General features: G+C 40.8%; 4 protein-coding genes across 4 annotated transcripts; 2 read left to right on the forward strand and 2 right to left on the reverse strand.

The window, feature by feature from the left end:
- Window positions 1–272: 272 nt before the first annotated feature.
- LOC105279363 (leucine-rich repeat extensin-like protein 6) lies at window positions 273–1,663 on the forward strand. Its single transcript, XM_020031650.2, has 2 exons — window positions 273–435; window positions 1,403–1,663. Exons 1-2 carry the CDS (start codon window positions 331–333, stop codon window positions 1,661–1,663), a joined length of 366 nt encoding a protein of 121 aa, XP_019887209.2. The 5' UTR covers window positions 273–330.
- Window positions 1,664–6,288: 4,625 nt separating this feature from the next.
- Window positions 6,289–7,150, forward strand: LOC113563023. Its single transcript, XM_026974014.1, has one exon. The coding sequence runs from the start codon at window positions 6,356–6,358 to the stop codon at window positions 7,148–7,150; it is 795 nt and encodes a 264-aa protein (XP_026829815.1). The 5' UTR covers window positions 6,289–6,355.
- A 5,682-nt stretch (window positions 7,151–12,832) lies between these two features.
- LOC105279383 lies at window positions 12,833–14,138 on the reverse strand. Its single transcript, XM_011339121.1, has 2 exons — window positions 13,899–14,138; window positions 12,833–13,810 (listed from the first exon to the last, which is right to left on the reverse strand). The coding sequence occupies exons 1-2, from the start codon at window positions 14,136–14,138 to the stop codon at window positions 12,833–12,835; spliced, it is 1,218 nt and encodes a 405-aa protein (XP_011337423.1).
- Window positions 14,139–14,300: 162 nt separating this feature from the next.
- On the reverse strand, window positions 14,301–15,716 carry LOC105279393. The gene is made up of 2 exons (XM_020031663.2): window positions 14,942–15,716; window positions 14,301–14,806 (listed from the first exon to the last, which is right to left on the reverse strand). The coding sequence occupies exons 1-2, from the start codon at window positions 15,714–15,716 to the stop codon at window positions 14,301–14,303; spliced, it is 1,281 nt and encodes a 426-aa protein (XP_019887222.2).
- Between the last annotated feature and the right edge of the window lie 390 nt (window positions 15,717–16,106).

The following is a 16,106-nucleotide window of genomic DNA, read 5'->3' on the forward strand; positions in this document are numbered from 1 at the left end:
CCGCGACGAACTTATAGAAAAGGTAAGAATATATGTTTCATATATACACACACATATATAATTAACATAAATAATGTAAAGTACATAATTAACATTTTTTTTATTACAGCAAAAAGCGAAGGCGCAACCGATCGGTCGGAAACGTTGCCTCCGTCAACAACGTTGACGACGGCGATGGTACCATCACCACCACCGTCGCTACCACCACCGCCACCACCACCGCCACCACCATCGCCACCACCGTTGCGACCGCCGTCGCCACGACCGCCGTCGCCACGACCGCCGTCGCCACCACCACCGCCGACGGGGCAGCCCCGTGCAACTGTGTTGATGTCGACAGCACCATCGCCGTCGTCATCAACCGTAACGGATCGACCGTCACGGGATGGAGGAAGAGGAAGAGGAAGAGGAAGAGGGGCGCCCGTATCGCATAAAGTAAGTACTTTTTCAATAATTTTGTTTTGGTGGTTAGTGCATGCAACTTAGAGCTATACGGCACAATTTTTTATAATTATAATTTGTTAGGTTAGTTTTTGTTCTTTCGTGCGCACACGTATCTTAATTCGCTCTCTCTCTCTCTCTCTCTCTCTCTCTCTTGCTTCTTCGCTGACTCTCTTGTTCGCTATCCCTTTTGCTTCTTTGCTCGTTCACATATTCGCTCGCTCGCTCATTCCTTCGTTCACTCATTCCTTACTTCTTTCCTTTTCACGCACACACGCTTACGTTACGCATCGCACGCACGCACACGACACGCACACACTCGCACGCACGCACGCACATATATATTACATTATTTTAGATGTATTAATAAAATGTATAATTAGAAAGGAAATTTTCGCCAGTTTATCTTAATCGACCAACTTGCTGTATGTAATTTTTATTCAAAAAAACAACGTTTCGATCGTGATTGCGATCCTTTTCAAGGATCGCTAGTCAAATCAAAAATATGAAATTGTTGCATATCAGATTATAAACACCATGGAGTTGTCACATTAAATATAAAATGTATGAAAACATAAAAAGTAGTCAGTTATAATTAAAATGTATGTTAACTGTAAGACTTGTCAAAAGAATGAAAAGAAAAGAAACATGTAAGCAAGAAAAAGTGCTTATTTTGCTTACACGTTTCATTTCTTTTCATTCTTTTGACAAGTCTTATAGTTAACATACATTTTAATTATAATTTACTACTTTTTATACATTTTACATTTAATGTGACAACTCCATGGTTTTAATAATCTAATGTACAACAATTTCATATTTCTGATTTGACTAACGATCCTTGAAGAGGATCGCAATCACGATCGAAACGTTGTTTTTTTTAAATAAAAATTACATACAGCCAGTTGGTCGATTAACATTATTTGTTTAGAGTAAAAAAATGTTTTTTTCTGTTATTCAGCACGTCAAAAATATAGTACGTCGGGCGCTGCAACAAGAGAGGAGGAGAATGGGCTATGGTCCGCCACCACCACCGCCGCCTCCAACATACGGATCGTACCCACTGCCGCCGCCTACAGCGTATCCATTTTACGCACCGCCGCCACCTACAACGTATCCAGCATACGCATCGCCGCTGCCGCCGACAGCATATGGATACGCACCGCCTGCACCGTACCCATATACATACCCACCATACCCACAATATCCACCATACCGATAAAAAATAAATAAATACATAAAATATATATCTATTGTATTTTTTGTTATATCGCTCCTTTGCTACAACAATGACATATCTCAAAAATCGGCCTTTTTGAGTTATTACTACAGGGAGAAGGGTTGTACAATGTACTATTTAGAGTTAAAACAACAAAGCTTTAGTACCAAAACCTCACCGCTAGAGAGCAGTTATGTCGCTATTATACCTTAACATTTAGTGAACAATGTAAGTTGCAACACTGTCTTATCTCAGTTGGTATTTCGTCGCTGTAATGACAACATCATCACAGTTGCAAATAGAGTGACTTATTTGGTGTTATAACGCTATTGCTGTAAAGGTAAGACTACTTGCTATCTTCTTTTTTGTCATCAGAAATGTATCAGTTTAACTTATGACTGTATTAATGAAATAATCTACATGGTTCACATTAGTATTATTTCCAAATATGACGTTCTTGCAGCAAACAATCCTCCTTGTAACTGTAGTATTTCTTATTATGTCGTTATTACAAAAAACATTATGTCTATTCTGAATCATCAATTTGAAACTATGAGTCCTTATGACAGTCTTGCTGAACATATTTTTCCCACTTTCATGATTTAGCTTTCGTTATTTACACTTATGTCAGTTTTGTTACTAACCTATCTTGTACCTAAAACCAAATATTGAAATGTGACAATATAAGTTTTCTCATGTCATTAATACAGTTCATTTTCAATATTACTTTTATTTTAGCGTACTATAATTATGTCCTGTCGTGGGAAAATAATGGTTAAAATGGCTACAGAATTACTATCAGAAAAGAATGAAGTTCCTGTTGAAAACAAATGTGTTGAAGATAAATCTGCGGATGAACTTCCTCTTGACAATGAACTTGTTGTCGATAACGAACCTTCTACAAACGCTACTTCTTTTGATCAGGCTTTAGAAGAATGCTGTATGTAAATTACACTTTTTATAAGTAGCCATAATAATGGCCCTATTTTAAATCCTAGGAAGAGTTTATAGTATCCATTTTATAGCACAATGATGATTGAAAATACTTAAAGTATTATTATGCTTCTTTCCATTTTTCAGGGAATACAGCAGATCCCAGCCAGTCTCGTAATATTATTGCAAGATGTAGTCAGTCAAGTAGGAATTCAAGTTCTAGTTCGTCTACTTGTTCTACTTGCAGTCGTTCGTCATCCTCTGAAGATTGTGACGATATAATTACATACGTACCACGAGATAACAGTGACAGTGACAAAGAAAATTCAAACGTTCAAATTCATGATACTGAAACAACTACAGGTATTACCGCGATTTACCGCAATTGTCCACCTTTGGACTTACTCCCTAACTATCCTCCCTAACTCCCTAACTATATTAATCCCTGAATACTAACAGTTTACTCTTAGTTCCGCAGAATATCTCCATTTTAACAAGTCCCCACAAAACAAGTATCAAACGGAAAAAGAATATAGAAAAATGGAAAAGAAAGAGTGACGGCAAAAAGGCCTGTTTTTTCGCCCATTTTTTGGACCTCGAATTTCAAACTTTTTTTATGCCAAATAGTACTATATGATGGGACATTAATCCTAGTAAAATTTCAAGATGCGCATAGGTACGGTTCCGGAGATATAAAGGTGTGAATGTGATGCTTTCTCATAATCCATGAAAGTACACGAAACTCTTTAAGTGTCCATACCAAGGAATAAAATATATATATAACAAAGTGAAACATATAGTTTCTTATGGATTTTGTACGGCGGGTTCAAACATGACCTTAGTTTTCGCCTAGCATAAAAGTTCCCCGAGACAGATCGAGTTGAAGTGACACTTGACACCCCCTCTCACGGATCGGGATGCTTTTCTACTGTGAGTCCCCTTGCCTCTCACTATGCAGGGTTGTTTTGTGAATCGTGATAGATACGTTGCATATTTCAGGATTGGGTATTTGTATTCCATGGTATTGAGCACATCCAAGGAACCACACAATTGTCATTACATGACTGCAACAACCTGCAGTCCGAGCACCACTTTCACAAGTACAATAGTACTCACGAATAGAATCCCGTCCAACTTTTGCTTTATCTATCAAAACAAAAATGTTGTGATACTTATCACCACGGTAACGAGATTTCATATGCGCCTTAATCAATGTAGGTTCTTCAACTGAGATGCCATACTTCTCATAGTTCAAAGCTGCTGATGGGTGCTTCGGCCTTGGATGGAACTTCTGCACCAAGAATATTCCTTCTTTCTGATGTTCTGCATAGTATGAAATCGCATTGCGTATTTGATAAGGTCCGAGACTCAAGTAGTATAGATCATCCATCGAAAGTTCAGGAAATCCAATGAGTCGATTATTTTCTTCATTATCGAGTGATGTGTACTCGACTGCAAGGAATGGTACTCTCAGTTGAGGAAGCTTGAATTCTTGGACGATGATTTGCAAACGGTTAGGGACGTTAAGTCGAGATTTCAAAGTCTGTGCTATGCCTTCATGCATGACATCACTCCGAATTGGTTTGTGGAATAAATTCAAGAGAGCAAAAGCGATATAGAGAGAGTCGAGATCGTGTTTGAGAGTTGTATTATGTGCTGGCAAAGAAAAAATCTTGAATTTCTTCTTGAGGCGACCGAAGACTTGCTCTATCACCCAGCGACATTTGGTTACACATCTTGAAGCATTTGCTTCTGCGGTATTAAGTTGACCGAGTCCTGGACAATAAGCTTTCAAATTCTTCTCTTCAGTTAGGAAATTCAGTACATCACGAAAACCTTTATCAACTAATATTGTATCACCCTCATGAATAGTACTCATGTCGTTTGCGTATCTCTGGAAACAATCCTGCAATATGGTTGCATCATTATGCGTTGCGTCAAAGGGTCCAAAAACGTATAGAACGAAACCATCCGAGGAGCAACCTACCATAGGTTTGACCAGCGGCATTTTTTTCTGCTCACTCCACAGATGTTTTTGTCCTGCATAATTCGCACATTTTTGGGCCAGGCGATAGGTGGCATCGAATACTATGCAGGCTTTATCGTCTGGAATATCGAATAGTAATTTTGACATTGGTGTCATATGAGCAAGGAATACTGAGCGATCATTCCGATTGATGAATTGTGGAACGAGGTTCTTGTGCAAATTTTCTCTTGCTGAATTCATATGATTTGCAATAGTCCTCCGACAAACACCAAATAAGAATGAAAGTTGTTCATCAGAAAGAGAAGTTCGCATTTTACAAAGTAAAACTGCAACGTGCTTAGGCTGACATGTTACGGAAAAACTGCATACAGTTTGAAATTGTTCTTTATCAAGAGCAAACCAATTTTTGAATGTCGTGTCATCAATAGAATCGATATTATCCACATCGAATATCTTTTCATTTTTCCCTTTCAGCTCTTGATAGTAAATAAACATAAGATCACTGACTGTTTTTTGTTCTTCAGTACTTACTTCTTCTCTAACTTTCTTTACAAGTGGCCAAAATGTAGAATTATCGACATGATTGCTACACATACGAGCATCATTTTTGGTCAAGAATTTATAATCCATGAGCAGCTTACAACGGATAATTCGGGGAATTGAGATCAACTTCCGGGGGTTTTTGCAACCAAAAGTGCATCGTGAATGAGAATTAATACCTTGACGATAAATCGAGAGATCAGGTGTATTTGGATCATCATTCGCCTGGGATCTTGAGATGATTTTTGATCGATTACTAAATTGGTAACAGTTTCTGCATATTTTGCTCTGTGATGGAATGTGGTTCAATTCTTCTAATTTCCATTTCTTCGGATTATTTTTCCGTAAATTGTTAACCATCATCAACGAATTCGATATGTCTTCGATAGGAAAAAACTTATCATTTTTCGATCTTTTTTGATCATTACAGCCTAAACATTTAGTGAAAGGCATTGCTTTATTGAAGAATCAACGATCGTCAAGTATGAAAAAAATATACCTGAAGAGATACGAGAATGTAAGAAAGATTGGGATGAAACAAAAGAAAAGTAGCGAGAAACTGACTTCAGCAATCAACAAACAAGAATATGGAGAACAAAGAAACAAGTAACGTCATAATGCGACGCACGACTGTTGAGGAGCGGTTTTGCGAGTCGATCAGCAAGCATCGATCGTTATAATTCGACGGTATTCGGAAGTCGTAAACAGAAGGAATCGAGTCGATAACACCAGACAAGGATAGCCGTGCTCGGCAGCGCGGACCAAACAACACGGCTCACGCGGTACCGAAAGATCTCGAACGTTCGATGTTCTCGGCGAGATGTAAACACGCTGATGCGAGCCGATCAGCGGTGATGATTTGAGATGTATCTCTTGTCTTAATCACGGCCACGATATAAGAACGATTTGCGGTAACACCTCGGTAATTGAATTGCTTCAAAGACTTGGTCAGTGATAGGGAACGTATTTTCAGGATGCTTTACAAAGCACCCCTCCTCCCATAAATGAAATGACGGTGAATAGTTGATCGTTAATTCTCTGAACAATGAATCGTAGATGATCCATTCGACACAAAATACCTTCAATATTACGTGAACTTCAGCCACGCATTCTTCCTTATGCAAGACACCCTGACGGAAATCATCACATTCACCTCATTGTATCTCCCGAACCGTGCCTATGCTCATCTTGAAATTTTACTGGGATTAATATTTCATCTAATAGTACTATTTGCCATGAAAAAAAGTTTGCAATTCGAGGTCTCAAAAATGGGCGAAATTTGCCATCACTCTTTATTGAAGAACTACAGGAATAGTGGAAAGGCCTACGAATCGCACACAGAAAACAAAAAAATGCGAAATGAAAGGAAAATGAAATCTGCATGTGGAGAAAAGTGCAAACTACAGTGTTCCACAAAATTTACCGAAGAGGAAAGAAAGCAGCTATTTTTTGCATATTGGAACTTAGGCGATATTGAAAAACAGAGATTGTTTATTGCGAATTCTATGCAGGTTATTCAGCCGAAATATCGCTACATTCGTATTGGAGGTACCAGAAGCCAACGACAAAATAATAATGCCTTCTATTTCCATCACAATAATCAGCAAGTTCGAGTATGTAAATTGTTTTTCAAGAATACCTTAGACATAAATGACCGCCCGATTCGTACCGTGTTGGACAAAAAAAATAAGGTTGCGAATGTTTTACTGGAATCTGATCAAAGAGGAAGACATGGTAAACAGAAGACTGTGGATCCGAGTGTAAGAGAAGGAATTAAACAGCATATTGATTCTATCCCAAAGATAGAAAGTCACTACACACGCGCGAATACATCGAAACTCTTCATTGATGGAAGCAAATCTATTGCAGACATTCACAAGGATTATGTGGCCAAGTGTAAAGAGAAAAATATACCATTTGCTAACTATGTCTTATTTTATAGAGTATTCACAGAAGAATACAATACACTTCGCACAAAAATTAAGGGAACACCTAAATTTTTCTTAAAAACGAAGCCCACTTTGAATTAACGTAACTTCCGTCCAAATGATCGCAGAAAAATGAAAAAAAAGCAAATTAAAGGTCAGAATGTCTACTTTTACGTCCTGTAGGTTAAAATGTCGAACGTATCCATTTTTTTATGTTATGTTACTCGGAAAAAAAATTACAAAATTTTCAAATTTCTTTTCCGTGTTTCCGCAATAATCTTGACGAGGAGAAATTTTTCTCGAAATCCCTCACATCGGAACTGGAAAGTACAACTCTTCCCCTTTAATTTGCTTTTTTAAACATCTGGATACGATTTTTTTTAACTGAGTTATTGAAGTTTAAAGAAAAAAACCCATTTTCAACTTTGACAGCTTATATCTCACGAACCAATCAACCTTCTGCAAGTAAAAAAAGCAAATTAAAGGGTAAAGATCCAACTTTAACATGAAATTATCAGATTTAATGAATAGTTACTTTTACGAGAATTTATTCCCGTTTTGCGAAGCCATAAAAATACCGAGAAACGACATGTTTAGACAAAGGAATGTGGAACACATGGATCACGTCGCCCAGGTGGCCCGACTTAAGATTTTAAAGTCGAAACCTTACTAAATAAAACCCTACTTGGACTTTTCAATTTTATCAATTTTTAATCGAGATATTGCATGCTAAACATTGTCTATGCTTCGGACATCACGTTTACCGCAATCGCAGTATTTTCACAAAGTGCAAAAAACATAAGAAATAAGATTTTTATTTAAAATATCGATATCTCAGCTTACAATATTATCTTTTTTTAATTTTAATTTTTTATTTCTTTTAATTTTAATTTTTTATTTCTTTTAATTTTAATTTTTTATTTCTTTTAATTTTAATTTTTTATTTCTTTTAATTTTAATTTTTTATTTCTTTTAATTTTAATTTTTTATTTCTTTTAATTTTAATTTTTTATTTCCTTTAATTTTAATTTTTTATTTCTTTTAATTTTAATTTTTTATTTCTTTTAATTTTAATTTTTTTATTTCTTTTAATTTTTATCTTTTTTATCTTTTTAAAAATTTTTATCATTAATATTGCGTGTTCCCTCCACGACTTCGAATAACGGCGTTTAAGCGTTGACGCATATTGATGCAGCCTTGGATTTCCCGCTGCGGAATTGCTATCCATATCTCACGCAATGCAGCGCCAAGCTCTTCAAGATTTGCTGGCGGTACTGGGCGCTGTCTCAATGTACGACCAACAATGTCCCAAACGTGCTCTATTGGGTTAAGATCGGGGCTGTTAGGAGGGTGGTTCAGTAAGGTTGTCATTCTCCAGGAAAAACTGTCAGCTCATGTTAGCAGTATGAGGACGAGCGTTATCTTGCATGAAGACAAATTGCCTACCGAAACGGTGTCTTAAGGGCAGCACGTGCGGTCTCAATATCTCATCCACATAACGTTGGGCAGTCATTCCTGGAGGTGGTACAATGACCAAGTCGGATCGTTGGTTATACGAAATTGCAGCCCAAACCATTACTGAACCACCTGCATAGGCTCTTACTGATCGTACGCAGTTTGAGTTGAACCGTTCCCTTCTGGTGTAGAGTGAAGCTTCGCGCGTTACCTCCACTCTACCTCCTCCAACTCGGCGAGCCGTGAGCCGCGTCTGGCAGTTCTACATACTAGAGATGCCACATTCTGAGGTCGGTCGCGTGACGCACGTTTAACTTACAAGCAAAATCGCTAGTTGCACCAGCAGATGTATCAACATAAAAGACGTTTAAAGTAAAAGACTGTGGTGACAATCACTTTTTAGAACTCGTCACATCATGCCTCGACGTTACTTGTAGAGCCGAGTAATGAGAGTCGTTACTCTTCTACAAGAAGGCATCTCAGACATGTTGCTAATCAGTTAGGGGTATCCGTATCAGTAATAACCGCGCCTGGTCTCGTTACCAAGACAATGAACTTGGCAGACGAGAGCCAAGTCGCCGGCGGATTATCACTGCCCGAGTTGACAGACGAATCGTCAGAAACGCGTCCCAACGAATGATAACGCGAGACAGCTGAGGATGATTATAAGTAACGACAGGACAAGAATAGCAGTACAAACGATTAGAACCGGCTACACAATGCGGTATGCGTGCTCGAAGGCCTGTTCGAGTGCCGTTTCTAAATCGTAATCACCGATATGCGCGTTTGAATTACGTACGTACATACGTACTTGGCGCTTCAGACATGGACACGATTATGGCTCTGACGATCTCGATTTGGTACATAATGATGGTAGGGAAGTTCTGCGTCGCAGAAGGGAACGGTTCAACTCAAACTGCGTACGATCAGTAAGAGCCTATGCAGGTGGTTCAGTAATGGTTTGGGCTGCAATTTCGTATAACCAACGATCCGACTTGGTCATTGTACCACCTCCAGGAATGACTGCCCAACGTTATGTGGATGAGATATTGAGACCGCACGTGCTGCCCTTAAGACACCGTTTCGGTAGGCAATTTGTCTTCATGCAAGATAACGCTCGTCCTCATACTGCTAACATGAGCTGACAGTTTTTCCTGGAGAATGACAACCTTACTGAACCACCCTCCTAACAGCCCCGATCTTAACCCAATAGAGCACGTTTGGGACATTGTTGGTCGTACATTGAGACAGCGCCCAGTACCGCCAGCAAATCTTGAAGAGCTTGGCGCTGCATTGCGTGAGATATGGATAGCAATTCCGCAGCGGGAAATCCAAGGCTGCATCAATATGCGTCAACGCTTAAACGCCGTTATTCGAAGTCGTGGAGGGAACACGCAATATTAATGATAAAAATTTTTAAAAAGATAAAAAAGATAAAAATTAAAAGAAATAAAAAAATTAAAATTAAAAGAAATAAAAAATTAAAATTAAAAGAAATAAAAAATTAAAATTAAAGGAAATAAAAAATTAAAATTAAAGAAATAAAAAATTAAAATTAAAAGAAATAAAAAATTAAAATTAAAAGAAATAAAAAATTAAAATTAAAAGAAATAAAAAATTAAAATTAAAAGAAATAAAAAATTAAAATTAAAAGAAATAAAAAATTAAAATTAAAAAAAGATAATATTGTAAGCTGAGATATCGATATTTTAAATAAAAATCTTATTTCTTATGTTTTTTGCACTTTGTGAAAATACTGCGATTGCGGTAAACGTGATGTCCGAAGCATAGACAATGTTTAGCATGCAATATCTCGATTAAAAATTGATAAAATTGAAAAGTCCAAGTAGGGTTTTATTTAGTAAGGTTTCGACTTTAAAATCTTAAGTCGGGCCACCTGGGCGACGTGATCCATGTGTTCCACATTCCTTTGTCTAAACATGTCGTTTCTCGGTATTTTTATGGCTTCGCAAAACGGGAATAAATTCTCGTAAAAGTAACTATTCATTAAATCTGATAATTTCATGTTAAAGTTGGATCTTTACCCTTTAATTTGCTTTTTTTACTTGCAGAAGGTTGATTGGTTCGTGAGATATAAGCTGTCAAAGTTGAAAATGGGTTTTTTTCTTTAAACTTCAATAACTCAGTTAAAAAAAATCGTATCCAGATGTTTAAAAAAGCAAATTAAAGGGGAAGAGTTGTACTTTCCAGTTCCGATGTGAGGGATTTCGAGAAAAATTTCTCCTCGTCAAGATTATTGCGGAAACACGGAAAAGAAATTTGAAAATTTTGTAATTTTTTTTCCGAGTAACATAACATAAAAAAATGGATACGTTCGACATTTTAACCTACAGGACGTAAAAGTAGACATTCTGACCTTTAATTTGCTTTTTTTTCATTTTTCTGCGATCATTTGGACGGAAGTTACGTTAATTCAAAGTGGGCTTCGTTTTTAAGAAAAATTTAGGTGTTCCCTTAATTTTTGTGCGTAGTGTAGTTAATTGCACGCATGTATTTGGTACCGAAATAATCTAAAGGCAACGTACTATCGAAATGTATCAATATCCGGATTTGTTGCTAACTCTAACATGTGGAAAAACAGTAATTTATCACGGACGCTCGAGCCACGCTGCAAGTTTCTTCAATCGACGTTTACAGAATTAGTTACTCGCACTCTTTTGGTCTCAAATTGTTCCTTGCATCACAGGCTATCGAAATATATCAATACCTGAATTTGTTGCTACCTCCAAAGTGAAAAAATACTCGCCTAAGTGGTCGCGGACTTTAACTATAGCGCCTGGCCATCCGCCACAGTTAAAGTCAAGACGAATTGTTTAAAGAATTAGTTGCTCGCAAGATTTTGGTCTCAAATTGTTCCTTGCATCACGGGCTATCGAAATATGTCAATATCTGAAGTTGTTGCTAACGGCAAAGCAATAAAATAACCGCCTATATGGTCGCGAGCGGTCACGCGTTACACTTAACTTCAAGATGGTGTAGATTGTTTAAAGAATTAGTTGCTCGAATGATTTTGATTTTAAATTGTTCCCTGCATCACGGACTTAAACTTCCAATGAGTATGATCTTGAGCGAATAATGATGAGAGATTCTGGTTTTGTTGAGTGCTCTATGTGAACAACTTCTGGAGTGAAGCTTCAGCACCAAGAAAGTTTGTGCCACAGTCAGAGTACAGTGTGTGTGGAATACCCCTCCGTGATGTGAACCTCTTGTAAGTTCAGATGAATCCGTCCGTTGAGTAGTCTGAGACGACCTCGAGATGAACTGCGGACGTCGTGAAACAGACAAATCCATCCTTTGTGAGTCTTCGCTCCTCTTCCCTTCCATGTCTTGAACGTGAGTGGACCAGCATAGTCAATGCCGGTGTGAATGAATGCGCATGAGGGTGTGACTCGAGCAAGAGGTAGTTGGCCCATCAATTGATGTGCACGGATCTCCCTTTGCCGAGCACACACCACACACCGCAAAATGTGAGACTTTACCGGAGCTCTTCCACCGATGATCCAATAGGATTGTCTGAGGTGAGCCAAGGTTAACTGAGTGCCTCTATGCAGTGTCTGCTTGTGAGAAGCGTCGATGATGAGTTCGGACAGCCTTGCGTGTCGAGATAATATCACTGGATGTTTGCCGTCGAAGGTGAGTGATGAGTTATTGAGGCGTCCTCCGACACAAATCACTCCTTGGTGATCAATGAAGGCTGTGAGACGGTTAAATGCATAAGAGGCTGGCAGCGGAGATTGAGAGTTGAGAATCGTGAGTTCGTGAGCGAAGAATGCTGACTGAGTGGCCTTTATCCAGAAGAGTCTCGACCATTCCATGCTCGCGGGTGTGAGGGCTGCTGCTGGCTCTGAGTTGCGATCATGTAGCCGTGAGACAAACTGGAAACAGAGAGCGGTAAGTCGGAGAAGTTTGTTGAGAGAGGAATACCTGTAGATGAGATCCCAATGATAGTCAATCTTCGCGTTCGCTGCGAAGAGTGAGATGCCCGGGCGAGACTCTAGCATGCATTACTCGTCAGGCTGGTCTGGTTGAGCCGGCCATGAGTCATCAGGTTGAGTTATCCAAGGTGGTCCCATCCACCATAGTCGGTATTCCTCTAGTTGAGCTGTCGTTACGCCTCGAGATACACAATCCGCTGGATTTTCGGTTCCCGGAACGAACCTCCGATGAGCACTTGCCGTGAGTTCTTGTATTTGAGAAACTCTGTTGCGTACGTAATCTTTCCAGCGGGATGAGTGTCTTGATCCACGTAAGAGTTACTTGAGAATCCGTCCACATGTATGTATCGTTGGTGTCCATTTTGAGTGTGGCTTAGACATGTTTCATTTGTTTTGCAAGTAGCAGCGCTGCTGTGAGCTCTAACCTCGGGATTGTGAGTTTCTTGAGTGGTGCTACCTTCGTTTTTGAGCAAATGAGTGAGGCCATGGCACCCGTGGACGGTGTATCTACTACCAGGTAGATGACTGCAGCCATTGCAAGTTGAGATGCATCAGAAAAGCCGGGTAGCATGATCGTTGAGTCACTGTTTGTGTTGTACCACCGTGGAATTGAGAGCCTGGCCAGGCTTGTGAGATCCTTTCTGATGTTGAGCCATCTTGAGGTGACCTGAAACGGCAGTGAATCGTACCAGTTGAGTTTGCAGAGCCACAGTTCTTGGAGAAGCATCTTGGCTCTGATTACAACCGGCGAGACAAAACCAAGTGGATCGAATATCTGAACCACTTCAGATAGGATGAGGCGTTTTGTGAGCCGATCGTAATGAGAGGCTGAGATGACTGAGAAGGTGAAGACATCCTGAAGAGGTGACCTCCGTAATCCGAGTAATTTGGTTGCGCAATCGTCAAGTGAGATGGAAGAGCTGACCGAGTCGATCGATGAGATTACGCTTAGCAGCCCTGGACGATTAGAGTGCCACTTTGCAAGAGGAAATCCGCCCGCGTGACAGAGATCTTTTAGCTGATGAGCAATCTTGATGAGCTGCTCCACTGAATCGGCGCCACCAAAGATCTCGTCGACGTATCTTCCCCGAGTGATTGATGGCACAGCGAGTGGAAATCGATGCCCTTCATCTTCAACCAGTTGTAGAAGAGTTCGTACTGATATGAATGGAGTAACTTTCGTTCCATATGTGACCGTGGTGAGAAAGTACCTGAGATTCATTGAGATTCTCGTCAATCCACAGAATGCGTCGCAAATTCCAATCCTCTGGGTGCACTCTGATTTGACGATACATCTTCGTGATATCAGTGGTGAAGATGTACTGATGACCACGAATCCACATGAGAACGTCTGAAACATTGAGTAACAGATTCGCACCAGTGTGCATGATATCATTCATTGAGAATCCAGATGAAGTCTAACTTGAGCCATTAAATACAACCCGCAGCTTGGTTGTTACGCTGTCAGGTTTGAGCACCCCATGGTGAGGCAGGTAATAGTGAACGGCACCTGTTGATGGGTGCGATGAGACCTTCTCCATGTGATTGAGTTGCTCGTACTCACTCATGAACTTGAAGTACAAACTCTGATACTCTTCGTCCTTCTTGAGTTTCTTGAGAGTTCGCTGAAGACTTTTATGAGCCGTGTTGTATGAGTTACCTAAGACACTGATGGGCATCTTGAGTGGGATGCGCACGATGTATCGCCCCGTTAAGTTACGAGAATGAGTTGCCTGAAGTGATCCTCACACTCTTGTTTTTCAGGCGTGAGCTGGGTCGTTGAGATGGCTGATGGTTCTTCTTGTACCTAGAACTTCATGAGTAACTCGTGAAGATTGCGGTCACTTTCTTGAATCTTGGCATGATGAGCTGTGAGAGTTTGAGCGGACCGGACCAAGAATCAGCCAACCAAAGATAGATAGTTGAGCGATTGGCATTGTCGCTGAGTGCTTGATGATCAGCCCGTATGAATTCGCACCGATGATGATGTCAATTGGCCGTGGAATGAGAAACTCTGGATCTGCCAAGTTCAATTTTTCGATGTGTGGCCATGTTTGTTGAGATGCCGCGAATGATGGTAGAATCGTTGTCAGTGTCTTGAGAACGTTTGCATGAATGGTGGCCGTTGAGTTGGAGTGGTTTGAGTGGAGCGTGAGTGTGACCATGCCTTTTGTTTGAGTTGTCTTCTTGCCACCAATCCCGATGATTGAGATGGTCGAGTGTTGCCGTTGTAAATTGAGTTGCTTGGTGAGATGTTCTGATACAAAGGTGAGCTCAGAACCGTGATCGACGAGCAGCCTTGTCTCATGAGTGGCAACGGATGAGTGGACACGGGCAAGTTCTGTCGCTAACAATGTTAAGCATGATGAGTGGACGTGAGTTGTCTCCCCGACGATTGCACCGAGGCTTCAGTGCACTGATGAAGCCGATGATGACGTTGGTTGAGCGGTCGCCGATGTAAAAGGTGCTGCCGGCGACGCACTCGTCTGCGGCACGTGCAGCATCGTGTGATGCTTCACTGAGCACATCTTGCAGCTGAGCGAGGACTTGCATGAGCGGATGTTGTATCGGCCGAGGCAGTTGTAGCAGAGCCTTTTGTCGACTGCAACGTCTCGTCGTTGAGCGGGCATGAGATCTCTGAATTTGGTGCAAGTAACAATAAAGTGCTGCTCCAAGCACATATCGCATGGATATGCGACCTTGGATGAGTGCGTCTGTGCAGACGCCTGATGAGCCGAGACACGCTTTGTGGGCGTCTTCGATGAGCTGGCTGTGCTTTTAAGTGAGCTGATTGATCCCTTTGAGCTGCCCGGTTGAGATGACGCCGCCTCGATTCTCTCCAAAGCACGCGCCCTGGAGTTGAGAAACTCGTCGAGCTGAGAGAACCGCGGATACGTTTGAGACGAGCCAAGAGAGGTTTCCCATACTTCTCGGGTGTCTCGGTCGAGATAGCGAGAGACATGATGCACCAGAATACAGTCCCACATGTCTTGCGTCATTTCTAGTGATTGCAGCGCCTTGTTTGATTCCGAAACGGTTGAGATGAGCTTGATGAGAGATACTGCGTTTTTTAGCGTCGCCATCGAGAGGTTGAAGAGATTATCGAGATGCGCCTGGATGATAAGTCTCTTATTCTCATACCTCGCAATGAAAAGATCCCATGAGGCTTGTAGTAAGTCGCCTGTCATCGGAAGACTGCGGATGAGCTGCTCTGCCGGGCCTTGTACACAGCTTCGGAGGTAGTGAAGCCGTTCCATGTTATTGAGACGCGGACACTCCATGATCACGTGAAGAGCTCCCGGAATGATGGCCATGCGGAGTAATCGGCGTTGAACTTCGGCAATTTGATATCAGGCAGCCGTGAGTGCTGTTTCTCTGAGTCTTGCCGAGCGGCTCAGCTAATGTGCGATCAGGGTGTGTGCCGATAACGCTCTCTGCGATGGTCTTGATTGTCTTGAGTAGGCTCATTTGTGATTTCACTTTGAGAGTGAGTTCGACCGACAGACGAGTAGGCGGTGAGTGACGAGAGCTCTTTCCCTCTTTCCCTGAGCTGTGCGAGCTGCCGCTCTTGGATGTGGATGATTGAGACGGCACCATGAGCGTGAGCGGAAACTGACGACCGGATGACGGTTTGTCGTCCACGTCAA

The sequence above is a fragment of the Ooceraea biroi genome, chromosome 12, assembly GCF_003672135.1.
Source record: "Ooceraea biroi isolate clonal line C1 chromosome 12, Obir_v5.4, whole genome shotgun sequence".
Classification (NCBI taxonomy): Eukaryota; Metazoa; Arthropoda; class Insecta; order Hymenoptera; family Formicidae; genus Ooceraea; species Ooceraea biroi.

What these genes read in the sequence shown, in the direction of transcription:
- LOC113563023 (XM_026974014.1), top strand. Translation starts at nt 6,356, where the DNA reads ATGAAAAAAAGTTTGCAATTCGAGGTCTCAAAAATGGGCGAAATTTGC.
- LOC105279393 (XM_020031663.2), bottom strand. Translation starts at nt 15,716, where the DNA reads ATGGAACGGCTTCACTACCTCCGAAGCTGTGTACAAGGCCCGGCAGAG. An exon ending in GCTGCACGTGCCGCAGACGA is followed by an intron (nt 14,807 to 14,941) that starts GTGCGTCGCCGG and finishes TAACATTGTTAG; the next exon opens with CGACAGAACTTGCCCGTGTC.
- LOC105279363 (XM_020031650.2), top strand. Translation starts at nt 331, where the DNA reads ATGTCGACAGCACCATCGCCGTCGTCATCAACCGTAACGGATCGACCG. An exon ending in GGGCGCCCGTATCGCATAAA is followed by an intron (nt 436 to 1,402) that starts GTAAGTACTTTT and finishes TCTGTTATTCAG; the next exon opens with CACGTCAAAAATATAGTACG.
- LOC105279383 (XM_011339121.1), bottom strand. Translation starts at nt 14,138, where the DNA reads ATGCCCATCAGTGTCTTAGGTAACTCATACAACACGGCTCATAAAAGT. An exon ending in TAACAACCAAGCTGCGGGTT is followed by an intron (nt 13,811 to 13,898) that starts GTATTTAATGGC and finishes TCAATGTTTCAG; the next exon opens with ACGTTCTCATGTGGATTCGT.